The sequence below is a fragment of the Balearica regulorum genome, chromosome 17, assembly GCF_011004875.1.
Source record: "Balearica regulorum gibbericeps isolate bBalReg1 chromosome 17, bBalReg1.pri, whole genome shotgun sequence".
Lineage (NCBI taxonomy): Eukaryota > Metazoa > Chordata > Aves > Gruiformes > Gruidae > Balearica > Balearica regulorum.
This window is the reverse complement of record NC_046200.1, coordinates 2,442,286-2,469,009: the sequence shown is the minus strand read 5'-3', so window position 1 is coordinate 2,469,009 and position 26,724 is coordinate 2,442,286. Positions and strand designations below refer to the sequence as shown.

Here is a 26,724-nt window from a genome sequence, read left to right as displayed (position 1 = left end):
CTGTGCCGGTGTCGGGCCTGTGCCGGGGCACGGTTCCCATCTTCCCCACGGAATGTTTGTGTTTGAAGTGGGGCTGGAGAAACGGTCGCCCCTCGGAGTCTTCCCTTCCAGCCCCGAGAGCAGCTCTGCCCTGGCTTCCCACCCCGTGCCAGGGCTTTCCCTGCGCTGCTTTGCTCTCGGCAGGCTGGCCCTCGGCGTGTCCCACCTCTCTGGTGAGCCGGCAGCTGAGGAAGAGCCGAGGAAAGGTGTGTTGGATGAAGGGAACGGGCGGTTTGAACCTGGAGAAGAGGACAGACCCTGAGGGAAGATGTCCTGATGGTGAGAAGGGATCTTTGCTGCTGAGTTAAAGGCAGCTTTTCTGATGTCTCATCGTCCATGTTTTCCTCTCTTTCCTCCAGCCTGGGAGGCAGTGACCATGGCTCCAAGCCGGACACAGCCAGGGTGCACCCGAGGGGTTCTCCTCCTCGGTCTGGGCCTCTCCTTCGTGCTCCGGGGGCTCCTGTTGCCCTGCACAGACTGCAGCCCCCAGCCCTCTTGGGGCTACACAGCCTACGAGATAGTCATTCCAAGGAAACTTGGCCCCAAGGCAGGGAAAGCCAGCCAGGACAAAGTGTCCTATATCATCAGCATTCAGGGGGTAAATTACACGATTCACCTCAGGCAGAAAGACTTCATCATAAGAAACTTCCCTGTAATCACTCGCGACTCCCAAGGGGAAATCATGGCCGAACAGCCCCCTGTGCCAGCAGATTGCTATCACCACGGCTACGTTGAAGGCATCCTGGACTCCGCGGTGACTCTGAGTACCTGCTCCGGGCTCAGAGGACTGCTGCAGGTTGGAAACGTGAGCTACAGCATCGAGCCCCTGGCAGCTTCCACCATGGCTGAGCATCTCCTGTTGCAGAGGGAGGAGGCGGTTCCTGGAACGGTGACGTACAAAATGCCCAGCGAAGGCGGACGATTTCCAGGTCCTGGGACAGCAACAGGGCAGTTCCAGCCCCGGGGACACACGCGGTATTTGGAGCTCCTTGTCGTGGTGGACAAGGAAGGGTTTGACGCCTTTGGCGGAAGTATAACTAATGTGACACTGGAAGTTATTGAAATAATTAATCTGGTGGATGGGCTGTTTTATTCTTTCCACCTTCGTGTTTTGATAACTGCGCTAGAGGTTTGGGTGGAGAAGAACCCTATCAGTGTTACCAGAAATATAACCAAGGTCCTTCATCGTTTTAATCTTTGGCGGAAGCAGCAAAGCCTTACATACACCGTGCACGACGTGGGGTGTCTCTTTGCCTCGATGGACTTCGATCACGGTGCGGGAGCGTTGCACATGGGTGGCAAATCCAACTTTGCCAGTGCATGTGATAGAAAACGCTCCTCTGCTGTTGTATCGTTTGCCAAACGGCCTTACGTGGACACCGCTGTCCACGTCACTCATGCGTTAGGGCATGTCCTCGGCATGGAGCACGATGGCAGATACTGCAGGTGTGGAAACGCCTCTAAATGCATCATGGGCGCGCACGGCACGGTGAACTATCAATTCAGCAACTGCAGCAAAAAGCACTACTTTGATTTTATAGCGTCAGGGCGAGGATTCTGCCTTAATAATGCGCCAGAATCAGTAATGACATTTACAGCGCGGCGCTGCGGGAACGGCGTCCTGGAGGTTGGGGAGGAGTGCGACTGTGGCTCAGAAGCACAGTGTAAATTGGACCTTTGTTGTGACAATACCTGTCGAAAAAAAGAAGGAGCCGTTTGCACTTCTGGAGGCTGCTGTAAGAATTGCAAACCTCTTCCAGAAGGAGAAGTGTGCAGGGAGAGCGCTGGTCCGTGTGACTTGCCCGAGTATTGCAACGGGACATCTGAGCATTGCCCAGAAGATGTGGCCAAGCAAGATGGGACTGTGTGCGCTGAGGATGGGTACTGTTATTCAGGCACATGCCAATCTCGCACGTTACAGTGTATGAGCATCTTCGGCAAGGAAGCAAAGGCTGCTCCACCGCCGTGTTTCCAGGAGGTGAACGTGAAAGGGGATCGGTTTGGCAATTGCTGGGGAGATGGGGCAGATGTCAACTTTCACAAGTGTAAGCTAGAAAACGTCCTGTGCGGGAGGGTGCAGTGTACGAACGTTAGACGCCTGCCTCGGCTGGAGGATCACACAACCGTCATCCAAACCCCAGTGGGCGATACCTGGTGTTGGGGAACAGACTACCACTTGGGCGTGGACGTTCTGGATGCTGGAGTCATTAAGGATGGCACGCAGTGTGGTGAGAAGAAGATCTGCATTAATCAGACGTGTGTCCCTGAGGAGAAGTACTTGACATCCCACTGTTCTGCCAAGAGAACGTGCAGAGGAAAAGGCGTCTGCAACACTAGAGGAAACTGCCACTGTGACAAGGGCTGGGCACCTCCCGACTGCCGATTTATTGGCTTTGGAGGAAGCGTTGACAGTGGGCCCACACCGGTCACTAAAGAGGGGCTTTTTAGGTTCATCATCGGGACTGCCGTAATAACTATTGCTGTTCTGGTGCTCGCAGCGCTTGTCATTGTGCACGTGAGAAAGCTCAGAGTAACCCAAATGTTGAACAGACTCGTCGGATGCTTTTGGGCTAGAGAACGGGCTCCTGAGAGGGGTGCGAAGGACCAGGCGGAAGAAGATGGCTCAAAACCAGCTGAGAGCCCAAACTCCCCTGTGTAGGTCTTCACGTGGCAGCAGTGGAGAGCTGGACTCAGTCACCAGATTCAGACTTCAGCTGCGGTGAACTCCTTTAAAATTGTTCTAGATGCAAGCGTAGAGTTAGGCAACCTAGTTTTTATTCTGTAGAATAGCAAAATGAAATTGTTTCGCTTGACCTCACTCCGTAGGAGAAAAATAGTCATTGACAAAAATGACAGGGGCGCTCCGGTTAATTTAAAAATCTGCCTGCTGGCTTACACCGACAGCCACAGGCGGAGCAAGGAGGAGCCCAGGGGGGCTGAGGCTGAGCCTTTTGCACGGCAGCAGCCCTGAGCATGGGGGTCTGCAGCAGCGCGGGGTTTTTTTTTTCCCCCCCCTCCCCTCCCCTAAGCATGCAGTCCCCAAAGGAGACCTGCTCTTCCCTCTGAGCAAAGAAACTTCTGGGTCACGGCCCCTCCGCTACAGCTCAGAGGGTTCCACGTCACTGGATAGGACTCTGTCTCCACACCCTATAGCCACCTCCTCCGGAGCCAGGGTCCCAGGCGGAGCGTCCATTGTCGAGCCCACCCCTGAGCATCTCCTCTGCGGCACCACAGCCCAGGAACAAACACGAGCTGCTGAAAACATCAGGCAGTGTTAAACAGGAGACAGGAGGAGGGAAGAAAGGGCTCTGAGGCTTGATTACAGGAGAAAAAGATGTGGAATGTATCTGAAAGGAAAGAAGGACAGAAGAGGGGGAAAACAATTCATAGTGCTCACGTCAGTGGCCTCTGCAAAAAGTACAAAGCTGGCAGGATCATTTGACCAGGAGCTCGCAGGAAGGCTTTGAGCAGGTAAAGAAACTGTCGGCAGCATCCGATCCCTGCCAGGTCGGGCTGACAAACAAAGCCAGGCTGCTGCGGAGGCATCCGTGCGAGCTGGGAGCAGCACTGAAGCAGAATAGAGACAGTGAAAAAAAAAATATTAAAAATAAATAATCCTTTCAGCACTTCCCAAAGAAGCAGATGAACACTGGGGAGCAGGAACGCTTCGTGCTAGAAGAGGGAATTTACCCCGTTGGCATGGGCTATTGCTCACCTCCGGGTAGAGCTGGTTAATGATAAATGCAGCGCTGCAGGCGTTGCTGCCTGCCGGTGTTCACGTATAGATATGAAATGTGGGGTTTGCGTATAAAAAGCGGCGCCTGACATCCAGCCGGCACAGGCCAGGCGTGCGGGGGTAACCACCGACCAAGGGATGCCTGGAGGGTGGCGTTTACAGCAGCAGTCTCCAAAGAAAATACTAGAACTTCAGTAGTACAGGCATATAATTTATAAATGACCAAAGATACATATATTGGGGGTGTACGCTCAGAAAATTTTTACTGATAGGGCCGTGTGATTAAGAAAAACATCTGGAGCCTGTGGGTTTACAGACACAAAAGGAGGTGAGGAGATGACCAAGGGGCATCAACATTTGTAAAGTTGATTTGCTGTGAGGAGTGTTATTACAGTTAATTCTCGAATTTAAGATCCACAGGCAATCTTTGGGCAGGGACCCTCCCACCTTGGGGAGGAGGAGGAGAGGACGCATGGCTTCCCAAATCTCACTGGGCGGCCCAGGAGTGGCTCCGAAGATCAACCGCCGCTCCCTGGCCACAATGGCCACCCCGCAGTGCCCCAGTGAGAGAAGTACAGTGGGGATGGGTGCCCTTCATCCCTGCCGCCTCACAGGAGCACCCATGGCCCCCGTGCCACAGCCTCGCTCCACCCCGGCCTTGTGTCACAGCTGGCTGGCAGCATGGCGGCTGGGAGAGACGACGCTTCCAGAACCTTCTCAAGGGGCACAGAGGGGAACAGCCATCCCATGGGGCAGCAGGACGGCACGCACCTTTGTTGGGTCCCGTGTCAGCCCTGAGGGGATAACTCCAGCACAGCCACCGCCTGAGCGCCTCAAGGAAGAGAGGGCCAAGATGTCTGTGCAAGAGTTGGCAGGACCCTCCCTGAGGCATCTTACTGCCATTTTGAAGGCGTCGGCGATGAGATGGCTCCAGACACATCATGGCGGTCGGGGGAAAGCCCTGCTCCTCACGTTGGGGGTCTGGGCAGTGCTGGTGGCACCTCTCCTCCCCGGGGTGGGCAGCCATCATCCTCTGCCGGGCTATGCTGTCCATGAGATAGTTCGGCCAAGGAAACTGGTCCCCAGGGTGGGAAAAGCTGTGGGGGGAGAAGTTTCCTATGCCCTCACGGTGGAAGGGAAGAACCGTGTCATCCACCTGACACAGAAGAGAGGACTTCTGGTGAAAAACCTGCCGGTGATCACATACAGCCCCAGGGGGACAAGGGTGGTGGAGCAGCCCCATGTCCCTGAGGAGTGCTACTACCTGGGCTACGTGGAGGGCAGCCCCAGCTCCCTTGTCACACTGAGCATCTGCTCGGGTCTGAGGGGGCTGCTGGAAATCGGGAACCTGAGCTATGGCATCGAACCTGTGCCGGGGTCCCTCACCTTCCAGCACCTCCTCTATCGGAGAGAGAAGATGCAGCACAAGCCCTTGCTGTGTGGATTGACAGATGAGATGATCCAAAACCAACTGGGCAGGATGGGAGCTACAACAGCCTTAGGAAAGCATGACTTCTCTCAGAGACTGAAGCACACCATGTACGTGGAGATATTTGTCGTGGTGGACCACTATCTGTTTTCTTTCCAAGGGAGCAATGAGACCGCCGTGATGCTTCTGGTTACAGATACAATCAACTTAGCTGAAACATACTACTATCCTCTGAAGATTCGCATCTGCCTGATCGGGCTGGAGATCTGGACGCACAGCAACTTCATCAGGTACAGCCAGGATATAGAAGAAGTTCTTAAAAATTTTAACGACTGGGGAAATAGAGATCTTTCTCAGAGGATGGAATACGACATTGCATATTTATTTACTTACATGGACTTTGGACTAATCGTTGGGCTGGCATATGTAGGTAGCATCTGCCACCCTGGTTATCAATCGGGTGTCGTCTCATATATACGGAGAGATTTAATAACCTTTTCAATTATTTTTACTCATGAGCTGGGTCACAACCTGGGGATGGAGCACGATAAAAAGGAATGTGTGTGCGGAGAAGCCACTAAGTGCTACATGACAGAAGACTTGCTCGACGGCGCCAAGGCTTTCAGCAACTGCAGCAGGCAGAGCTACATAGACCTGATGGACAGAGGGGATGGCGACTGCTTGTACAACATCCCAAAGCCCCACAGACTCTTCCGTTTCAAACACTGTGGCAACAAGATGATCGATGAGGGAGAGCAGTGTGACTGCGGGGGGCCGCAGGACTGCCGAGGCAATCCCTGCTGTCACCAAAACTGCAGGCTGAAGCCGGGGGCCGTCTGCTCCGTTGGGCAATGCTGTCAGAAATGCCGCTTTCGTGCCGCAGGACACAAGTGCAGGTCAGAGGCGGACGAGTGTGATTTGCCGGAATATTGCAATGGGACTTCCGAGTGGTGCCCGCAGGATTTGCACGTGCACGATGGGACGCCGTGCAGCGACAACAGCTACTGCTACCACGGGAAGTGCGCGACCTACGACAACCTGTGCAGAAAAGTCTTTGGGAAGGAAGCTCGGGGTGCTCCAGAAAGTTGCTTCAAAAAGCAGAACATGAAAGGGGATCGATTTGGCAACTGTGGCGGCGATGGGACCAGAGTTGCTTTTGTGAGATGTGAACCCCAAAACGCTCTGTGTGGAAGGCTGCAGTGTGTCAATGTGAAGAGGATACCCGTTCTGGAGGGGTCTGAAACCATCATTCAGATGCCAGGACCCGAGGACTGGTGCTGGGGCACGGCCTACCACGCCAGCATCGATACACCTGATATTGGAGGGGGGCTCGATGGCACCAGATGCGGGCCAAAAAAGATCTGTATTAACAAGACGTGCACAGATGCCATGGTCGGGATGAAGTGCGATGGGAAGGTTTTGTGCGGGGGGAAAGGGATTTGCAATAACCTCAAACACTGCCACTGCGAAGCTGGCTGGGCCCCTCCTGACTGCCGCTTCCATGGCCTGGGGGGGAGCGTGGACAGCGGCCCTCCACCGCCGCTCAAGATGTCCATGGTGGAGGTTGTCCGAAATAAAGTGTTTGGGATGGTAATGGGGATCACGGTTCCCATTGCCCTTGTTCTGATTGCTCTCCTCGTTGCTGTAACCAAATACAGAAAGGCAATAGCTGCGTTTTTCAGTACAAGGTTAGCCAGAGAGAGAAGCGAGACTCCTGCAGATGAGGAGCAGAGTATGGAAGAAGAAGATGATGTTTAAAAAAAACCACGAAAGCAGTGGGAAACCCACCAGCTGAGGTTTGGAAAGGACTGTGGGCCCTGTGAGTACGCCCCTGAGGCTGGACGCAAGAGATTTTGCACAAAGTGATTTACACAACGTAACTGTGTAAACTCTATGAAAGTTAGTTACACAAAACTCGAGTATTTCCTCTTCTTGTATTACCTACTATGTAAATAAATTTGGGTTGGATCCAAAAAGTAAAGCTGTTAGAAAATAAAGAGTGTAAAAGTTAGTTGTTTTCAATCCAGCTAAAGATCTGTTTTATTTTCTATAGAATGGCGGGACCTTAGTAAATAATTCACTTGAGCATCTAGAAGAGTATAGACAGATTTATGCCAAGTCCTGCTCACCTGGTTCATGAGAAATGCTCCACCGGGTCGATGCAGCTTATTTTTCTGAATGCTGTAGCTGAGCAGGAGTTGGCATGAAGAAAGGAAGGGAAACGTGCAAAAAGTCGGGCCACGGACATGAGCGCCGATTTTTTTTTTTTATACTACTTTGTAATTTTTCATTCCTTGCAGTTGGCTGTTGCTATGGTACATGTTCTTATGTTTATAGTAAATTAAAAGTCAGAGATGATTGAAAAATATTCACCTTTGCTTTACTGTTAACTTGTAATGGCAAATACTTGGAGAAGTAAAACATCCTTTGACCACCTACCCTCAAAGGAGCTGTACCAGATCTCTGAGCTGTTACATAGAATTTGCTGCATTTCTAGAGATATTTCCATAAGGAAAAAGTCTGTACTAAAGACTTACCATGTTTAAAGAATCCATTTACAGTCCATATAAACCTGTAAAATAAATAACTATCTTCACTGAAAGTGTCTGTTTCCGATAGCTCTGCTCAGGCTCCTCCAGCACTACAGCTAACTTTGCTGCTGGCAAGACAGCTCGCCCCAGACAGCCCGATACTGGGTCTGGCTGACGTTGCTAAAACACGACGAGGTCTCGTTAGGACGCTGCTGGTTCTCCTCGGATGCAGGGATTCATCAGAGCAGGGTGGACGTGGACCCCTCTGCCTCCAGCGGGCTGGTGGGGAGCGTGCTGGCGTAGAACTTCTTCTGCGAGCGCAAGAGAGGAGTCTGAGTGTCAACGTCCCGGCAGGCGTTGCGTTTGAGGGAGAGGAAGACGTGCTGCGTCCAGCCATACACGATGCAGTTCAGAAGCCCCTGGGAAGCTGCTGTCAGAGCCTGGGAGAGACCAGAGGGGAGATCGGGGCTCGCCTGGCAGCCCGCACCGCACAGCACTCCGCGGCTCCCTACCAGGCTGTCAAACCTGGCGTGTTACGCCCAGCCTCCCACTCCCAGCATGACTTTATCTATCTGCATCGCCACGTGATGTAGGGATCTCGCGGTTATTTTCATAATCTTTGCTAAATGCTGCCTCCAGGCACGTCAGGCAGGTGGACAGGAGGAATTGCATTTGGAGACTTTCATGGAAAGGGAATAAACTAACTGATTTCTGGGGATCCCTTCTAGTCCTATTTTCTACAATTTCCATGGTGCTGTGACTTTGGTTACTGAGACCTTTTCAAGCCTGTGAAAAACATAAAACAACTAAGAAAGACCTTTGCCAACCAAAAGCAATCAGACTTACAATCTTTGTGGCTACAAACATGCTTTGTCTAGCAGAGATTAAAAAGCAGCAAACACTGATTTTCCTGTTCAAGCAGAGGAGGCAAACCATCGGAGGTTGCAGAGGAAGACGTTTACCTGTAGAATTAGAAGAGCCATGTAGATTTTGCTGTTTGTTGACACTGTCAGCTTCAGTATTCCAAGGAGGACAGCTGTGAAAAGGGATGGACAAGAGGGTATTGCTTTAACCCCACCTCTTCTGCGTGTCATTGCCAGGCACCATGGCCTAGGGGAATATTGTGAATAACCCAGTTCTCTGCTAACCTGGGGCCCAGCAGCAGAAGAATGCGACGGGGTAAAAAACCACTCGTTGTTCTACCATCTTAATCATGGCCCACTGCTGATCCCCCAGGAATCCCGTGGAGTTCACAAACCTTTTGTACAAACCTCGGGCTTGACTGAGTATAACCTAAAAAAGAACAAGCGTACATTGTTGTTTGTGCACATGCTCTGGTCTGGCTTGTTCATCTAGGACAGAGTATCCCCTTTCAATCTCTCAAACCTTTTAACGCAACAGTGTGCTCCCCGGGGGAGGGCGGTTGCTTTGTACGTGACCTTTTCTGAACTGAAGACTCTGAAACGATTCGGGCTGTTGTTGACCCATGCAGGAGGCGATCTCTGCTGCCATGCTCTGAGCCTTCTCTACCTGCTAAACCCTTTTCGGGACGGGCTGAGAGAGTGCAGGACTCCAGATGGATTTAGATAGCGGCACAGTGATATTTTTCTCTGCCCTACCACCCCTTCCAAAAGGGAAGCAGCACCACACCGGTCTTCCCCTGACATTGCCTGGCCTCTGGTACCATCCAAGCAAAGATGTAAAGATGAAAAGGGGAAAATCTTCTCACACTGACCATCTGGGCGCAACAGCTAGTTTGCAAGGACTATGTTTCTTACCAGAATGGCTATGAAGCTGATCAGAAAGGAAATGAGGAAGACCCCAATGCCATAGAAATGCATCGCACGGCAAACAGAGCCACTCAGGGTTTGCGGCTCATTGGTGGGCACGGCTATTTCTGTGTGCATCAAGAGACATCTGCGGGGAGAAAGGGAATAGCCTGAACTCCTGCCGTGACTCGGCAGCAGCGGGGCTGTTTCAGAGCCGCGCGAAGCTTACCCGTGCTTCTGGCTGAAGTTCTGGTAGCAATTACTGCTGTTGCCCAGGCAAAACACAGGCACCATGAGAAGGAAAGGGATCAGGCTAAGAGGAGAAAGGACAACAGCACAATTATTAGTTATTGCACTGCACTGCTCGCACCCCCCAACCAAACGCTACTTGGTTTTTCTCCTGTCACTATAGAGGACTTAAAAATTGTTTTTCTCGATGCTGCACTGGAAGAGTATTTTACCAGCTTTACTCACTTCTGCACTTTCATTCATGCAGGCAATACATTGGCCAAGGGAGCGCTTTCTGAAAAGCTACACGTAGTCAATAGAGTTATAATTAACTTGGTTGGAGAGAAGCCCTTACATCCAGAGTCTCTTGCTCTGAGTTTGTTGGGTCACTCTGCTGTTCCTGGTGAGCTGCCTGGCAAACGCAGGTTTTAGTAAAACTTGTTTCAGAATAAGTAGGAAGCAGAGATGAGCACTCTGCAGTTTACCAAAACCACACAATTCTGCCAGAGAGAATTAAATCTTACCTGGACGAGATCGTTGCTATTCGGCCAATGCAACTCGCGTAATCTACAACCTGCAAAGTCCAAAGAGCTTAATTAAATGATCGTTTCCATACAGCCGTTCACAGGAACCAGCTCCCAGCACTTCAGCAGCTGAGGGTTCTTCAGATGCTGATTAAGCCCCAGACCAAGAACAAATGTTTGTTCCCACTTTGCACTGAATCAACACAGCCCAGTTCAGTCTGTGCTGATCTGCGACAGAAACAACCGATGCTTCCACCTGCTTACTGGCTTGTTCTCCTACAGGATTTGAGAAGGGAACTTGGAACCGGACAAGAGGCGGACACTTGATGAGCTCTCTGGTGTAACTTACTCATTTTTTGTACTGCTCATTCACTTAACCTGGCCCTGTTCCCCAGAAACTTCATGTTCTGAGGAAGAAATGCAGGCAATTTGGAGCGTCCTGCTCTCCGCTCACCAGGACTTGTACTTTGGCAGCTGGCATCCGCACATCAGCTATGACCATACTATGTGGGCATAGCTGTAGCGGTGGAGAACTTCTGGTAGGTGCCGTGACATGAACGGGGCTCCAGCAAGAAGGAAACCAGGCCTACAAGTGGATCCAAACCCTATGGACAAGAGCAATTGAAATACAGACTGATCTGCCCAACCTGCTGCTCCCGAACCACCGCATGGAATATCTGGGATACAAAGTTTGCTGCGCACGGCAAATCTCTGGGGAAGAGAAAGGAAATGGGGCTGATGGGTGCGATGGGAAGAGCTGCATAAGGAATCTGTTGTCTTGCAGCAATACATTGGGAGCAACACACCGGTTGCAGCCATGACAGTGCCTCACTGTTTAGCCAGGTGTGAGGAATGAAACAACCGCAAGGAGAGATTTTGGTCATGCGGTATGTGAAGTGTTTGTTTAGCCTGCAACGCAGAGAGTATTTTTTTTTTTTTTTTTGAGTACTATGTCCTTGTTCCTCGGTTCCCAGCGATTACACCGGCTTCCCAAAGGGCTTTTGTAAAGGCCAGCGATGATGAAGTGAGGACTGTGCACAGAGCCAACTGGTCCTTTTATCACTAGCTCACTTCCGTCATACCTCCTTATCTCAAACTCTTACACTACCTGACTGACATTCTTGAAGGCTGTATGACACCTGGGGAGGACAGAAGTTGTCAGTTCTCAGTTCCAGGCTGTCCCGGCACCCCCAGCTTTCCTGTCCCCTCTGCCGTGCACTGGCAGAAGGCAGTGACAGCAACGAACCACTCAGCCGGTGCTAGTTCTAACTGCAGAACTTCACCAATAGCCACTCTGAGCTTTCTCTGCTCAGAGAGGTACACTGCCAATGGCCCTTCTCTGCTTTAGTCTTCCAAGCCTCATCTTCCACCGAGATGCTACAGCAGACCCCGCAGTAACTCTGCTGACCTCAGTGGGCAAGATACATCAATTCATACGGCCCTGGGGCAGAAGGGCCTTCAAAGTCCTTGTGGTGAGATATATGGTTATGTAGGCACCTCCGAAACCCCACCACAACCCCACAGTGAGACCTTGGTGCCCAACAGTCATTGCACGTCAGTCCTACTTACCTGGGGGGGCATCCTGAAAAGGTTCTGATTGTATTTCATCTTTAGGTCCGTGTACAGATGCCAGGTGTAGTTGACAGTGTATAGAAAAGAGGCCACGTAGAATATCTGAGAAATACAAACGGACAGTATTTCAGTCCTATAATGGTAGTTCCTGTAGCACTTTTAGTTCATCGCTGGTGAACCCAAAGCCCATGGGTCAGAGGCGGGATGCTAAACGGCGTAGTGGCCTGCCAAAGGTGAGCGTCCCTGCACAGCCCGTGCGCTCACATCTACTGGGATGTAGTGGGACACCCAACTGGGAAGAGCCAGGGAGAGGAGGGGCTCCCACCTTAGACTGCACAAAGGCAGCTTGACTTTGGCCTCAAACCAGGGACAGGAGAACTAATGACAGCAGCACTGACTTAAAATACAAATCTTTGTGACTCAGCTAATTTTTTAGCCCAAATCTTGGCAATAAAGTGTTCAAAAGTAGTTGGACCCTCTCTATCCTACCTCCATTAGGAAACACAACACAGATATGGCACTTAAAATTTGCTTCGCACATAATGAGCTCACTACGCAGTGAATTCACGGAAACAGAAAACAATAGCATATTTAAAGAGGAAAGTGAGGCAGAGGATATCTGCACTAAGCCTGCGTTAACATCCCAAGAGCCCTTTTCTGTCCATGGTAAAGAAAGGAGGAAAGAAAAGATACAGAACACAGAGAGTTTCACAGCCCTCGATTCCACCTCGAGATGAGACCAAATATCTAAAATTTCCTGTAAAAAAACTTCAAATCTTTCTTGCCTGTGTTCCTGAATCCATGGTTGCTCCAGGCAGTCAAGTATACACAGCGCCGCGTAATCATACTATATATATGCATGTGCTGGGTTTATTACAGGAAACACATGCTTCCGTGGCAAAGGCAAAGAGGAAGGGCTGGACAAGTGATTTTTTCTATGGATTTACTATCCTTTGCCAAAGAGGCAAGGAGCACAGGTTTGCTGCCCCGGTGTCATCTATGTCTGGGAAAGCAAACTCGGTCATCTTCTCCGAGGTTGCAAATGCTCTTGGCTGACTCAAGAGGCTGAGTCCAAGGGGCTGCTACAGTGCAGCAGGAACATTACAGTGCCTTTCCAGCTCATTAGACAAGGTTTAATGAGGGTTTGTCGCCCTTCAGTTCCTTCCAGGGAAGGTCACCAAAACAGTCCACAAAGATCATTTTCTTGCACTTCAAAATGCCTTGGAGACGCTCATAAAATGTCAGCACTGCCTTCTTTTCTGGAAGAGGGAACCAAAAGCCACTTGTGAAGTTGCTGGCAGAAAGAGAAGGGATTTCTGCTCTCCTGAGCCCCAGCTTCAGGGCTGTGGACAGCCCTGCAGCGCTCACCACGAGGAGATACAGCAGGGGCTGGGGGACGTGAGAGTCCCTCATTATAACACTTCTGTGGCTCCCCATTGTGCTCCCCAGCGTGAGCGGAGCCTGCCAGGACATTATTAGGCCACTGGAACTGAACTGGAAGAATGTGGGGGAATTGTGCAGTTATAACCACCATCTCTGTTCTGGACTTTATTATTGTAATGCAAAGGCAAGGCAGGGAGGAGGAGAGAACAAAGTCAAGGGACAGCAAAATGGAGCAGTATTTACATTTAACATCAACCAAGAGTCTGGGGCTGAAACAGAAAGTCCAAGAAACAAAGTGAAACAAAGCAATCTCCTCCTTTACGACAGAGTATGGATGTTAGGGGAGTTCCATCTGCTGTAACGGCAGCCCTTGGTGATAAAGCAATGGTAAACAGTCTGAATAAGCCAAAATATCATCCTGCTGCCAAGGCAATCCCTTGAGAGAACCACATCACATGGACTGTAGTGTGAGTCTCTCCAAGGGCTGCCATCTGCAAACACCAGTGCTGAGCAGTCTTGAGCCTGTCCCCACCCTTGTCGTTCAATGCACTGTACATCTTTTTGGTGTTTGTGTGCAAAGAAGGCGCGGGTGTTTACGAGACACCCAGGAATGTACCCCTCGCAAGACTTTGCTGCTCAGTACGGGCAGAACAGGGCCAAGAGACGCGTACTCATTTCATTTGGTTACAGATCACTTGTGCTCTGCAGAAGCTGCTGGTTAAACCTGTTACTGGCTCCTACTTACGCACAAGGTGTTCCCACCACCAAGGGCATTGCTGGGGTGTTTAGCAGGGAGGTGTCCTGCGCGGTGTCACGTGCACCATGCGGGCACGGTTGCTATGGCAAGTGCTCCGTTTGTTTTAATTTCTTCCAGAGCAAACAGCAGCGACAGCTCTTGCCAGATGCAAGCCGGCTCTGCCACCCTGGCAGTCCTCCCGCCGGGGGTGATCTGCTGGTGGCCCACAGGAGAAGAGCCCAGTGAATCTGTGGCCAAGGCACCCTGCACGCCCCACCACAGCACCCTGGCTGCCCCCGTGGGGCTGAGGCAAAGGCAACTCCTGCAAGGACTCGCCCAAGGCCAGCTCTGCCTACCCAGTGTGAAAGTAAAGCTCCTCACCCCTTGCCGGTGTCCTCGAGAAGCACGGCCACAGGCTGGAAAAGCAAGGGCAGAAAAGAGCCAGAAATGTATGGGAGCATAGCATGCCCTCAGTGGCTCCACTGAGAAATGATGGCGTATTGTCTATATCCAACCTACTTCTCCTCTAGCAATGCAACCTGTCTTCTCCAGGCCATAAAAAGATCACACCAGCATTAAGAACTGTCCCCCAGGCAAAGCTGCAAGGGAAACAGCTCAGAAACACCCTCAGCCCCACACGCTCTTTCCACCTTCCAGCTCTGAAAAGCCTCTCCCAAGCTCTTCTCATTTTTCCCCTGTACCATCATCTGAAAAACCATCTTTGATCTCATTCTGCATCATTCCCAAGTGGCCAAGTTACAAACACCCCACTGCCTCCTCTCTCGACGTGAACATACTGCGCTGCTTCCACAGCGGCACAGGGGAGCTAGAGAAATCAGAGATAAGCCAGGAGTGGAACAGCTGCTCTCGCCATCATGAGTATTACGGTTTTACCCACAAGAACAGCTGTTGAAACAACCCTGGGCTGCAGGCACCCATCCCCAGACACCCAACAGCGCGAACACTTCCATACTGCGCATGCAGCTACTCCCCCGCCCTCTGCGAGGTAGATGGGGAGCCTCTCCAGCTTCAGCCAGGACGTTTCTGTTCCCATCCGTGGGTACCATCACGTTCCCGGGGAGCTGCTCCAGACCACATCAACGCTCCCGACAGCCGCTTGCTCTTCCCGGCCACGTTTCTGTGGGTGCTTTAAAAGGACACTGTTAAGCCCAGAAATCACCGCCTGTGAACCTGGCCCAAGCCTGGCCGTATCCTGCAGGTTTTTTTTTGAGAGCAGTGATTTGCAAAGCCTAATGCTGAAATGGGAACTCGGTGAGACAAAAGCAAACTGTCAGGAAAATGGTATTTCACTCTCTCCACTCCAATTAGTCTCCAGCACACGAAATCAGCTGGAAAGCAGCCGAATCGCTGGGGCGCAAGGCTGAGCTTGCGCTGGCGGAGCAGCCTCTGAGCATCCTTGGGATTGTTTGGGAGAGCATAGGGCCAGGTCAGCAAAAGCAGGGCTGTTTATATGAGTAATGTTGTAAGTCCGAGCTGAAGCGAATCGCAGAATGTGTCTGTTCCTGCCCAGGATGGAGGAAACACGAAGAGGAATAGAAAAGCTGCCGTGCGAGAGGCACAGAGATCATCGTCGGCACGGGTCCAACAGGAAATAGATTAAGATCCATCTACTCACTTTACACAAGCAACCCAAATGTGGCAACCACGAAATCCCATGCTGTCTTTGCCTTCCTCATTGCTTCTCACAAACCAGATGTACCTAAACCCAAGCCTCGTTATCTCCGTTTTACACACAAGGCGAAGAGATCTGCTAAATCAAGTTCACGCAGGGAGTCTCTGCCAAAGCCTGTCTAGAAGTAGTCCCCCACGGCCACGCTCTGATCATCAGCGAGGCTAATTAAAGCAACGGGCGCAAAGTAACAGCACGAACGGTGATGCTGAGGCTACTCACTTGTCCTGTCGCTTGCAGGTTATAGCAGATGAGATCCTGCTTGGAGGTTGGTGTGCTATAGAGAAGCGCCCCGGCGAGCCAGCACATGCCCAGAAGAAGGTCGGAGAGGCTCAGGTAGAAAAGTGGACGAACCTGGGAAGAGTGAAATTGGTCAGCAGGTCCGAGCGATGGTCTCAACGCTCCCGTGACCACCTACAGCGGCAGTTTTATCGCATCGTCTAAATAGGCTTCCGTCCCCCAGCAATTCTGGTAGGGCAGCTATCCTTGCACACAAAACCCACGCTGCTCCTTGCTCTCAGGAGCTGTTTCAATGCAGATACCCTGCTCTAATCACCCTTTCTGCCACTAATGATGCCCCAGGATCCAAGAGCAGCATCAACTCTTACAGAAAACATCTCAAAGGTCCAGAACGTTACAATTTTGCAGAATGGGACAGGATGGCAGGGAGAAGCGATGTTATTTCTTAAATCAACTGATAGAGAAATCAAACTTTTGGTAAACACAAAGTAACCTTTTTGGTTACATCAGGTCTGAAATAACTTGAAACGGACATTTTTCCTATCTGTTTCATGGCATTTCAGGTGGTGACTAAGGCTGAATCTGGTTTGCATGCCAGATTAACTTTCACTCCGCGAGCCGCTTGTCTTTCTGCTGCACACTGCATCTTGCTGGAACAGAGTCGCGTCTCCTCTAATGGCAGTTTCCAGCCCATTTCCAGTTTGCAGGCACTGGCCAAAAGGACTGTAAACACTGTAGGAAAACATTTGTGCAAAATTCTGGCCAACATTTTTGGTTTTAGTGGGAGAGCAGACACTCTGGAAAATCAGCCTAATTATCTAGATTCTTAATTGTAGTCTTTGGTACCTAATTTTCAGCATCCTGGAGAGAAAATTATGTTGTTTTTTTTTTCCCTACAGGAAATTATAATGCTAAACACTGCATGGAAACTTTTCAGAAGGCCTTGATTTTAAGAAGATTTTTTTTTCAATGGAACTGAGGTTTTGGTGAGATTTGCCTCAATATTGTCCTTTAAGTAAACATTTGCCACCCATCACGTTGCGTTATACTTGTCTAGTTCCCGTGAGCAACGAGAAAGAGCTTAGTAAGACCAGTAAGCCGTAAGGTAGATCCCATCAAACCAGCTCTGTCCTTACGGCGTCAGTTTAGGGACATCTGCCTGGTGTCTTCCCGGGCTCCCCACCGCCATGCAGCAGGACGGCCGGTGCTCTGCCTTCTGCAGGATGTCGCTCCTAAACATCCTTGTCTCGCCAGCTCCGTATTTGTACCCTCCAACCCAGCAACACAGAAAATCAAACTGCTGTTGCGAACTAAATATCCGGAGCTAATTTGTACGTCATTGCATTTACGAACGTCTTTTTGAACCAGGCTTTTCCTTGCTGGTGCAGAACTGGAGCCCTGGCAGGCAGTCCTAGGCATGACAGGCTGGGGACACCGTCCAGTTTGCAAGCACACGAGGTTAAAACGAAGCAGCTCTGAAATAATCAAAGAAGCAACTTTTGCAATCGAATGGGTGACCCCTTTCTCTAGCAACAAGTGTCCTCGGAGCCAGGCACCACTGTTTGGTTGAGGAGCTATTTTGGCACAGACCTAAAGAAAGAAGTAGGTGACACAGTGGTAAGTAAAAGGCAGCATGGCTCTTACTTGCAAAAGGGAAAAGAAAAAAAAAAACCAAATGGTATTTATAAAATAGAGGAAGGGAATGTAAAGACGTAATGGTTCAGATGAGCTGCTGGGCTGGAGCATCCATGTTGATTTAGCTCTGTCTGGCCATTGCCCAGGGACGTCTGCCTGCACGGAACCTGTTGACATGACAGAGGAAGTTCTTTCTTCCTTGCTTTCCATCATCTCCTGAATGATTTAGCTCAGGCTGAAGAGTTTTATTGACCCCGTAGAGACAGAAAGCAAGCTTCAAGAATGCAATATTTGATTTCCTAGGCTGGGGGCAGGAGGGGAAGTGTTTATAACATCGTTCTCCTCCCAGCCTCCAGAGCTGTTTATTTTTAAACATTTTACTCTGGAGCCTCATGACGCAGGGAATAAGCTGTTTGTGGCAAGCTTTGATATGGATCTCTTCCAGCTCCTTTGTTTACAAATTTCCCCTTAAGACCAGAAACATGGGGACAAGGCAATGGGGAAGTTACTGAAGATTTTGCCGCTTTTGAAACACCAACAACGGATCTCCTTGGCAGCAGCAAAAGAGCCTGGAAGCCCGATGCAGACAAGTCACTCCAGCTGGTATGCATCCCTCCTATCCGGATTTGTAGTAATAATCTGAGCAGAAACATCTGGACTCCCTCAAGCAGGAAGGGTCCATCTGTGACCTGGAGCCATGTGTGGCTCCCAAGCAGCTAGAGCACAGCTCTCAAGCCACAGCCACATCATATGACTAATGGCACAAGGGCTCCTGAGTAATGCAGACTTCTAGCCGTGGAAGTAAACGGGCTGAGGCTGCTGAGTCACAGCAGGACACCTGCCAAACCCAGCTCCGTATCATACCAGAGTGGAGAACCTTGTCTGGAGCTCTCCAGATGCAGCAGATGTGACAGAGGGGACCTTTGATGTGCACCTTGTGCAGCACAACCTCAGGCAGGTTTTCCATCCCTGCACTAAGGTGAGGTCCCAGCCTTCCTTCCTCCTCGGGAATGCACCAAGATCTCCGCAGCTCGTTCTCGATGTGCTGGGCAGAGCGTTTCCAGGAGGCTGGCTGCCTGGGAGCAAGACTGCCCCGCATGCTGGAAGCGGTGCAAATTTGCCCTGCAAACCTAGTCTCATGTTCTCCTCTCCACCTTGCTTTATCCAACGATGTGCCAGTTGTTAGCTTGACTGTATGCCTGCCTTCTCTGGGGATAGCTCGCTGCATTCCCTGGAAGTCCTGTTCTCTGGGCTGCAGATCAAACCCACCATGCACAAAGAACATCAAAGACAAGGGAAGTACAAATACAGTGTTGTTACAACATAGCTGCCAGCAATACTGCCCTACGGCTCCCAGCAGTAACCTGTTATCTACGTGGTCCACAGATCGGGCTGCCACACATCTGCAAACCCCGGACAACGAAGCCCGGCTTCACACAGATGGGCTCTGTGCGTTGCCTCGGGTAAAGCCTGGACAGACAGAGGGACCGCGTGTGCGCAGCAAAAGCCCGGCTCCCCTCCTGCTCAGCGCATCTGATACATCCCAGACACGCGGGGTTCCCTGCACACGACCTGTACGTGTGATGCACTCAGGATGTGCCCGGCACTGCGTCCATGTCAGATCTGCAGTGCACGTGCGGACAGTCCCCCGCCGAGCGAAGCCTGCACCCGAGCCCCGCTGCTCCAGCATTAGAGATGTTCGCGGCTCCTGCGCGTGACCGGGGTGAGTCTTCCAAAGCCTCACTGCGGAGCCCAGCACAACAAATTCCTTTTCAGCCTGGTCTCTTTTTGTCTGAACTTTGCAGCGTCTTTGAATTGTATCAGTTTTAGTAGTGCACCTGCCTGGAAAAACTACTCAGAAATGCCTGAAGACAAACCCCTGTAAATACATTTCCTACAGGGGCATCTCCAATTTGCACTTCAGCAGCATTGTACGCAGGTCCTCAGCCCTCTGGGCATTTTGCCCCACAGAGGAGAACAGGCTAACAAATCCCTGTTCCCAGGTTGTATCTGAACGACTGGAGGATGTTCCTGGAGCGGTAGAAAGTGCGGGGCTAAGGAACCTGCTTCTCCCTGCGTGGGTACAGCTCAAGGTTAGTCCCTTCAACTCCTATCACGGACAAAAGGCCAAACTCTTGGCAAGCCTTTCCCTCCCAGCTGTTAAACGAGGTTTAACCGCCTAAGCCCGAGATCTGCCGTTGCTCCTAGCAGAGTGCCTGACCCACCCCGGGTCTTTGCAACCCATCTGCAAGGTACCAACACCTCGATTTAGGGTGGAAAAGGAGGCGCAGTCCTTACCTCGGGGGACCGCACTGCATTTTGAAAGACGGCGTAAGCAATAATTGAACTGGAACCTATAACACTGAGAAAACAAAGCACAGGTTGGAACGGGAGCACATCTGCCTCGCTGGGATAAGCGATTTCTCTTTTTTTCTGGAGAAAATCGTCGTTGCAACAGTAACTCCAGCCCGGCATCCCGGGGACGCGGGTTTAGCAGCGCGTCGTACCTGAGCATGGCCATGGTGAACTGTATCCACTGGAGAGCCGAGTAGACCTGGGGGGAAGGACGGGTGGGAGCTGAGCACGGCCCGGAGCACCCCACGGACGCGCCAGCCGCCCTGCGGGCAGGCACAGACCGGGGAGCCGCGGCCCGAGGGGGTGGTGGGGTGCCGGGGGCGGCTCTCAGCCCGCACCCCCCGGAGAGGAGCGGGCAGAGCTGCTGCTGCTGCCGCCGCAGGGCTGGGGAAGGGCTGGCCGGGGCAGGCGGGGAGGGGATGGGGGCGAACGGGAGCGGACGGGCAGGGCCCCGGGTGAGGGGACAGCCGCTGTGCCCGGGGGTGCCGGTACCGGCGGGGCTCGCTCACCTCCTGCCAGCCCGCGTCCAGCCGGGCCGCCTCCGCCGGGAGGGCCATGGGTACCCGCCGCCGCCGCCGTAGCGCTCCCGGGGCTGCGGGCACCGCCTGCGCTCCGCCCCGGGGCCACCCCGCGCCCGGCCCGCCCCGCGCCCCGGGACCGGCCCCCGCCGTCGGGACCGGCTGCGGGCAGCGCCCGGTCGTACAGAGGGGTTGGGGTGGGGGGGGGGGGGCGGGGGCTGGAGCCCCGGGGAAAGAGCGCGGCTGGCGTCTCGGGAACCGGGTACCCGCGCATCCCCACCGGGGTGCGGAACCCGACCCAGCCCAGGCGAGAGGGGTCACCGGGGACCCCGGACAAAACACCCCAGGCGTACTGCACCCACGGCCGACCGGGCACGGCCCTGCTCAGCTTCCCCCACACAGCAAGCTGGCACCGCACTCCCCATCGCTCCTCCGAGGCACCGCCCCTCGCTGCGTCACGAGCGGCCGGGGTGGGGAGCTGCTTTAAGGAGCGCGCGGGCGATGGGCGGTGCTGTCTCTGAGGGGGCGCGCGGGGCTCCTCCAGCCAGCGGCCATCTCCTCAGGAGCCGGGCGGGAAGCGCCTCGTAGGGACCGTCCCCTGGAGCCCGCCCTGCCCGGGGGTCCGTCCTTCCTCCTCCTCCTCCTCCCCTCCGGAGGAGAGGGTGCCGGGCCCGAGGGACACCCTGCCATCGCTTCGTGTAAACCTTCATCTCCGGGACATTCCTTTCGCATCTAGGCGGCATCGTCTGCCTGATCAGCCTTTGCCTTCCCCTCTAACTGCAAAATCAGCAGCAGTTTCTCTAGAAAGCAGTTTAAGAAGCACTGATTAATTGGAACTTTTTTTTTAATTATAGCATCATTAATACATTTTATCTTGCAGCAATATCTGCTCCTTGTACCCACCCCAGGATTCAAAAGGCAGCAGAGCTCCCACAGACATCAGTTTTGCTTAGCTTAAAGTGTAGTCTGAAGGCATGATGCACAGGTGTTTCTCAACTCTAACCCTGATGAGGAGTACAGCATCTTCCAGTGGCCATCTGAATTCCACACAGCATGAACAGCACATGCCGTATCACGAGGACTGACCTGATCCCTGGGCCAGGCATCTCTGTTAAAATTGTATACACGGGGCTTCACAAACACTTCTGCTTCTTGTTGCAAGACCTCATTTTCAAATACTTAAAACTACCAAATGTTGATGAAGCTTTAGTTTGACTGTCCAATCCCTTCTGAAGACGAGGCTGGAGAAAATACTGTGTTCATGTTAACCATGGCTTGAGACTTTCAGATGTCCTATTGGTCTCACACGCCCTTATTTTGAACCTGGGAAATGAAGCTTGGACAGGAAGGCCAGGCAAAACACACAGGCATCGTACCTGTTCTTCAGCCATAAGAAAACTCACTTAAATTCACCTCTGAAAAAAAATGTTTTTGCAGAAACTGGCAAGTCTAAGTATAATAGCACCTCAAGGAGACTCTGCCCTTGCTCAGAGCTCAAATCACTCGCTCTGTCAGGGTATCACAACAGATTTTGGGAGAACGTTTGCTGAAACGGCTGCTCCAGCGAAAAGACGAGGAGCAAGTTCTGATACGTGGAGGACCTGTCTTCACTATGCCTGCCAGCATTTGGCTGATACCCAAGCCAAACAGAGACAGGAGCCGCTGAAGGAGAAGGCAGAAAAAGGAAACTCTGGGTCTCTTAGTCAACAACAGGTAAGGAGAACAAGACTCGGAGAAGGAGCCCTACTGGGAAAACAAAAGATAGGAGGAGGGGTAGATTAAAGACCATAAAACCTAAGGACACTAAGACGAGGGAAAGCTGGGAATGCGAGGGGCACCCGATTTGTACCATTTACAACATGTAAGATGGAATGTGAGACTGAATTTTGTTATTTGTTTGCCAGGGAACAGCTGTAAAAACCACCAGGAATGTGCTTCAGGCCAATCTAGTGCTTTTTTTGTCTACTTTAACACTGTTATTGAATAGTATTACACAATATTGGCGTCTTGCTTTAAGGTGATTTTTCCAACATTTAGAATACTGTGTTTTTAAGGAATGTCTTCCTCTTGATCTTCTAAACTGAGAATACCAGAAGGAAATCTGCTGCTCTCTTGAAGTCAGCGGGAAGTTTGCTTGCATAAGGAGAACTGGTTAGGACTCTTGACAGTGTTTCACAGCTTGTAGAAAGTTCCCCAACATATTAGAGCTCATCTTTTTCATTATTCTTCTTCAGGAAAGAAGCAAGGATATTGAGGCTTTTTTGGAGCTCCTCCTTTTTTCCATCACTCATTTTGTTCTTCTCAATCAGTTTTGTGATTCGGACGACTTCATTAGCAGCAAACTCTTCTCCCTGCTCCAGCATCTTGCTCATAATTTTCAAGTATTGCTCAGCTGACTTCTTCTCGGTTTCTTTTGTTTTTTCTAAACTCTCCTGACCCTTTTTCAGGAGGGACTGGCGTTCTGATTTCTCAGCGGTGCTCACAAACTTGCTGGCCAGCATGTCGTACTCTTTCAGGCAGCCTGGCATCCCCAGGTAGATGCCGTTACTCTTCAGCCAGCGCTGAATAGCCCCGGCCTTGATGTGGCCGCTGTAAGGTAAGGGATTGTCAAAGTCACCATCCTGGAACAAGTAAAAAACTGGGAACTTTTCCTTATCCAGCTTGTACTTGTCTCCCAGCTCAGTGTTCAGTTTATCACCATAATCTGTCAAGAGAAAATGAGACACAGAAAAGGACAGTATGTTAATCAAAAGAAAAAAATTAATTTAGGATTCTCTCCTACACAAACTGATAAATATTTGTCTCCAGAGTTTCAACACATCCTAATAAGCTCTTTTCCAGGAAATGCCATACCCTGAAATAAAACCACCCCAGAAAACAATTTCTGCAAGGCAAGCCACTGTTAGGTTTTCCAAAGGAAAATACAAGATTCTAATGGTGCGTTGCTGTGACTGTGATAGTGTAAGGCATTGGCAGGACCTCTAGATCCAAACCCCGTCCTCCTTACGGGAAATAAATAGCCATTTTTTCCTTGTTTTGCTCTATGCATTGATTTTGATTTTACAGTTAAACAGACTTTTTTCCCGAGGTGTACATCACACATTTTAGTTCTGACAGCATGCCAAGCTGCAAGATGTTTTCTCATCTTACATAAATTGCATTTATTTCCGAGGACAGAAAACATAAAGAGATTTCAACTATGCCACTTAGCTAAATCCATGTGTGTTTAGAGCTGTCAGTGTGGGTGAAACTTCCCAGTTTGACAATTCCTGTAAGCTTAAATTCTTAATTCTACCTACAAAGCCAGAGCGAGTAAGGTGACAGTGATCCATTCTTCACTGCTTTTCTCTTAAAGTCAATTACAAGAACATCAAGTTACACAGCACGTTGCAACGACCGCTTTCTGTGCTTTACCAGCAATAAATTGAGTTTGCTACAATGAATTAATCGCATCACGTTTGCTTTGTTTGACCAAGCTTGTGGCTAAAGCACAGTTCTTGTAAGGCCTGTTCCCTGGAAATGGAAGAAAAAGGTTTCTCTTGAAAAAGAAAGCAAACAAAATAAAAAGACAAAAAGTGCTATGAATGCGGAGGGTGACATCCAGTTTAGCAGCATGCACTGACTTGCTTCATTAGCCAGCCGAAAGGAGATAAGCAGCACTCCTACACTCACAGTGGGAGGCTCAGCGCCCAGCCAGCGCAAGTGCTTCAGTCTGACAGGGCCGGGCCCATCTCATTTCTCACTATCAGAATTACCTCAGAGCCTGTTTTCATCAGAAATTGCAGGGAATTTTACTTCCTCCGCACCAACCCATATGGTACTAATCTGTTCAGAGTTCCTCACCTGATATCCCCACTTCAGCCACCAGAAGATCCTCGCTGGAGCCTGAGCTCTCTGCCAGCTTTTTAAACTCATCCTGTTTCTCACCATAAGGATATTGTGTGTCGAATTTCACAAGGACAAACTTATGCTTTGGAACTACCTAAAACAAGAAAGGGAGAAAAAAAAAAAAAAAAGACATAACTTTAGCATTTCAGGTTTGAGTAATCTACACGGTTGCTTTAGCTTGTTCTTCTTTTCCTGTGCAATGAGGAGATGCAGAGGGAGAATGGAAATTTTATAATTATGGCCTTTCAAAAATGACTCACTGCAGTGTGGAGGAAAGACTGAGCTTTGGGTGTACGTAGTCCTACATCAGATGATAAAGATGGTATGTGGTAGGTTTGGGGGATCTGATCATGTCTTTAATTATACATGATTTGCTTACTGTAAAGCTGATTAGCATCTTGGAAGGAAGTCAGCTAAACAATTTCCATTGGGACATTAAGAGGATAGAGGCCAAATCTAATGTCATTCTGAAGTGTCCCAGCACGAGAACCGCAGCTCTTAGAGGAGGTGCGGGGAGGGAGCGGAAATGCTGGAAGTATGTTGTGCTGGTTTAGTAAATGGAGAATTCATGTTTTCATTGATTCCTCTTCTCTTGTGCCATTGCTTTTGAATTTTGCTCTGCTCGGATGGTGCCCTTTCAAATGAGCTTGGAAATGCATCTGCTGCCTGGTTTGGGATTTTTTTTCCCTCCCTGCAGGAGACCTTGCAAAATCATTTTTCTAGCAAACAGGGTCAGATTGCAACACGGGTCCCCACCTACAACGTGCAGTGCAAGCACTGGTCAGGCACTGACCCGACAGCTGGCTGCAACAGGTAACAACAGCCTTCAGGCCCGGGCTGCTGGTCACTTTATTTCCTGTCCTGGCAAGAAGCGAGCACAGCAGGTGTTACCGCTCTGATATTTCTGCTGGCCTTTTAAAGTCCCTCTTGCAGTGTTCTGCCAATTACTTCCAATTCTTATTGTTGCAGAAGAGCTGGAAGCTCCTAAGGGTTGTAGAGTGCTGCAGTGTTAAAGGGTTTGTCACAGCAGAAAATTCAAGCGGGGGGCTGCCATGTGGCAAGAAGTATTTGCTCGTGCCTGAGCAGTTTGTTTAGGGCAGATACTTTTCAAACAGCTCAGCTGATTGTTGTCGCTGCAGCTCATACCACTACAGCAGACGCTTTAATCCTGCCATACGATGATTCCCTTCTGATCAGTGTCTCACCATCTGCCTGGAGCCTGGCCCGCAACACCTGTCACAGCACTACTTGCTACTGAAATCAAAATCCTGCCATGCTCTAGGTGATTTAACGGAGAAAAAACCCTGTGCAAGACCTCAGTCTGCCTGAAGCCTCTTGCTTTTTGCCTCACGAACAAAATAGAATTGGCCCAAGCGGACAGCGCTCACGGCCCCGACTCGCTCCCCGGCGCGGTCCTGCCCTGGGTCACCCGCACGGGCAGAGCAGGAGCCAGCCGACAGCGGCTTTTCTGCTCCCTGACCGGGGGGGGGACGCAGGGAGCCGGCGCGGCGCTGGGCCGAGGAGCCGCGGGGGCAGCCGGACCTCGCCCCGCCGGTGCCGCCGGACGAACCGGGCCAGGCTGAACCGACACGGCGCCCCCGGCCGCAGCGCTGCCCCGGCTCCACTTGGACCGCGCCGATTGGCTGTCCGCCGCGCCTGCCGCGCTCCTATTGGCTGTTCCGCGGCGGGCCCGCCGCCTCGGCCATTCCGCCAGCCCCGAGCGCTCCCCCGCGCCGGTGGAGGTGGGGGGGGGGGGGCGGGCGGCCCCGCGGTCCCAGCCAGCTCCGCACCCCCCGTTCTCCACACCGTTTTCCCGGCCCTCCGCGGCTGTCCGCCTGTTGCTATGGCATTCGCGACGGTGCACATGGCCGCCGCACTCCCGGAGCGGCCGTCCGCCCCCCCCACCCCCGCCCGCCTCGAACGCTCTGCCAGACCCGGCAGCGCCCGCCGGGCGGGCCGTACCTTGTAGAAGGTGATGGCGTCGAGGGGCACGGAGCCCTTGGTGTGCAGCGCGCTGCCGCCGGGCAGCGCCAGGCCGAGCAGGCAGAGGAGCAGGGAGCCGGCGGCGGCCGCCGCAGCCATGGCGGAGCGCGGAGGGAGCGGGGTTGCCGGGGCCACGTGACCGCGCGGAGCGCCCGCCGCCGCCGGGGACTCGCCCCGCCCCGCCCGCCTCGCGGCCAACCGGGGGACCGGGGCAGCGCTCCAGGGCCGGGCCCAGCATCCTCGGACCACGAGCACCGATCTAACGCGGTCCCGCTTCCACGCCACGCGTGGAACGGGTAGGGTGCAGAGGCAGCCCCTTCCCTCGGGGGGCAGCACGCCGCGGTGCTGCTGCCAGAAAAATAAATGCGAGCGGGCGGCTTCCAGCAGCAAATGCGCAGACGATGAAGGCAGGCGAAAGGGCAGAGTGCAGGATCTGGCCTCGCTGGACAGCCTGCAGCGCTACGGCCA

General features: G+C 51.8%; 4 protein-coding genes across 6 annotated transcripts; 2 read left to right on the top strand and 2 right to left on the bottom strand.

Annotated features, from left to right (window-relative positions):
- The first annotated feature begins 136 nt into the window (after positions 1 to 136).
- Positions 137 to 2,967, top strand: LOC104633004 (disintegrin and metalloproteinase domain-containing protein 20-like). Its single transcript, XM_010299066.2, has one exon. It carries the CDS (start codon positions 362 to 364, stop codon positions 2,696 to 2,698), a length of 2,337 nt encoding a protein of 778 aa, XP_010297368.2. The 5' UTR covers positions 137 to 361; the 3' UTR covers positions 2,699 to 2,967.
- A 1,175-nt stretch (positions 2,968 to 4,142) lies between these two features.
- On the top strand, positions 4,143 to 7,100 carry LOC104633005 (disintegrin and metalloproteinase domain-containing protein 20-like). Its single transcript, XM_010299067.2, has one exon. It carries the CDS (start codon positions 4,248 to 4,250, stop codon positions 6,960 to 6,962), a length of 2,715 nt encoding a protein of 904 aa, XP_010297369.2. The 5' UTR covers positions 4,143 to 4,247; the 3' UTR covers positions 6,963 to 7,100.
- A 116-nt stretch (positions 7,101 to 7,216) lies between these two features.
- Positions 7,217 to 20,938, bottom strand: TMEM116 (transmembrane protein 116). Of its 3 annotated transcripts, none has more exons than XM_075769871.1 (11): positions 20,786 to 20,938; positions 20,020 to 20,066; positions 19,811 to 19,874; positions 15,860 to 15,991; positions 11,826 to 11,930; positions 10,257 to 10,306; positions 9,734 to 9,817; positions 9,514 to 9,652; positions 8,884 to 9,028; positions 8,698 to 8,771; positions 7,217 to 8,175 (listed from the first exon to the last, which is right to left on the bottom strand). In XM_075769871.1, the coding sequence occupies exons 2-11, from the start codon at positions 20,031 to 20,033 to the stop codon at positions 7,975 to 7,977; spliced, it is 1,008 nt and encodes a 335-aa protein (XP_075625986.1). In that variant the 5' UTR covers positions 20,034 to 20,066; positions 20,786 to 20,938; the 3' UTR covers positions 7,217 to 7,974. The 3 variants fall into 3 exon arrangements, with proteins under 3 accessions (XP_075625986.1, XP_075625985.1, XP_075625984.1); XM_075769870.1 differs by lacking the exon at positions 20,786 to 20,938 and adding an exon at positions 20,377 to 20,745; XM_075769869.1 differs by lacking the exon at positions 20,786 to 20,938 and adding an exon at positions 20,707 to 20,745.
- Positions 20,939 to 21,211: 273 nt separating this feature from the next.
- On the bottom strand, positions 21,212 to 26,420 carry ERP29 (endoplasmic reticulum protein 29). Its single transcript, XM_075769868.1, has 3 exons — positions 26,236 to 26,420; positions 24,229 to 24,367; positions 21,212 to 23,089 (listed from the first exon to the last, which is right to left on the bottom strand). The coding sequence occupies exons 1-3, from the start codon at positions 26,353 to 26,355 to the stop codon at positions 22,587 to 22,589; spliced, it is 762 nt and encodes a 253-aa protein (XP_075625983.1). The 5' UTR covers positions 26,356 to 26,420; the 3' UTR covers positions 21,212 to 22,586.
- Between the last annotated feature and the right edge of the window lie 304 nt (positions 26,421 to 26,724).

Coding starts and splice junctions, on each gene's coding strand:
- LOC104633004 (XM_010299066.2), top strand. CDS start 362: ATGTCTCATCGTCCATGTTTTCCTCTCTTTCCTCCAGCCTGGGAGGCA.
- LOC104633005 (XM_010299067.2), top strand. CDS start 4,248: ATGGCTTCCCAAATCTCACTGGGCGGCCCAGGAGTGGCTCCGAAGATC.
- TMEM116 (XM_075769870.1), bottom strand. CDS start 20,424: ATGGCCCTCCCGGCGGAGGCGGCCCGGCTGGACGCGGGCTGGCAGGAG. Junction 19,875..20,019: donor TTCACCATGGCCATGCTCAG/GTACGACGCGCT, acceptor TTGTTTTCTCAG/TGTTATAGGTTCCAGTTCAA. Junction 8,176..8,697: donor TGGCTCTTCTAATTCTACAG/GTAAACGTCTTC, acceptor GGTCTCTCCCAG/GCTCTGACAGCAGCTTCCCA.
- ERP29 (XM_075769868.1), bottom strand. CDS start 26,355: ATGGCTGCGGCGGCCGCCGCCGGCTCCCTGCTCCTCTGCCTGCTCGGC. Junction 24,368..26,235: donor ACGCCATCACCTTCTACAAG/GTACGGCCCGCC, acceptor TTCTTGTTTTAG/GTAGTTCCAAAGCATAAGTT. Junction 23,090..24,228: donor GGCTGAAGTGGGGATATCAG/GTGAGGAACTCT, acceptor TTCTCTTGACAG/ATTATGGTGATAAACTGAAC.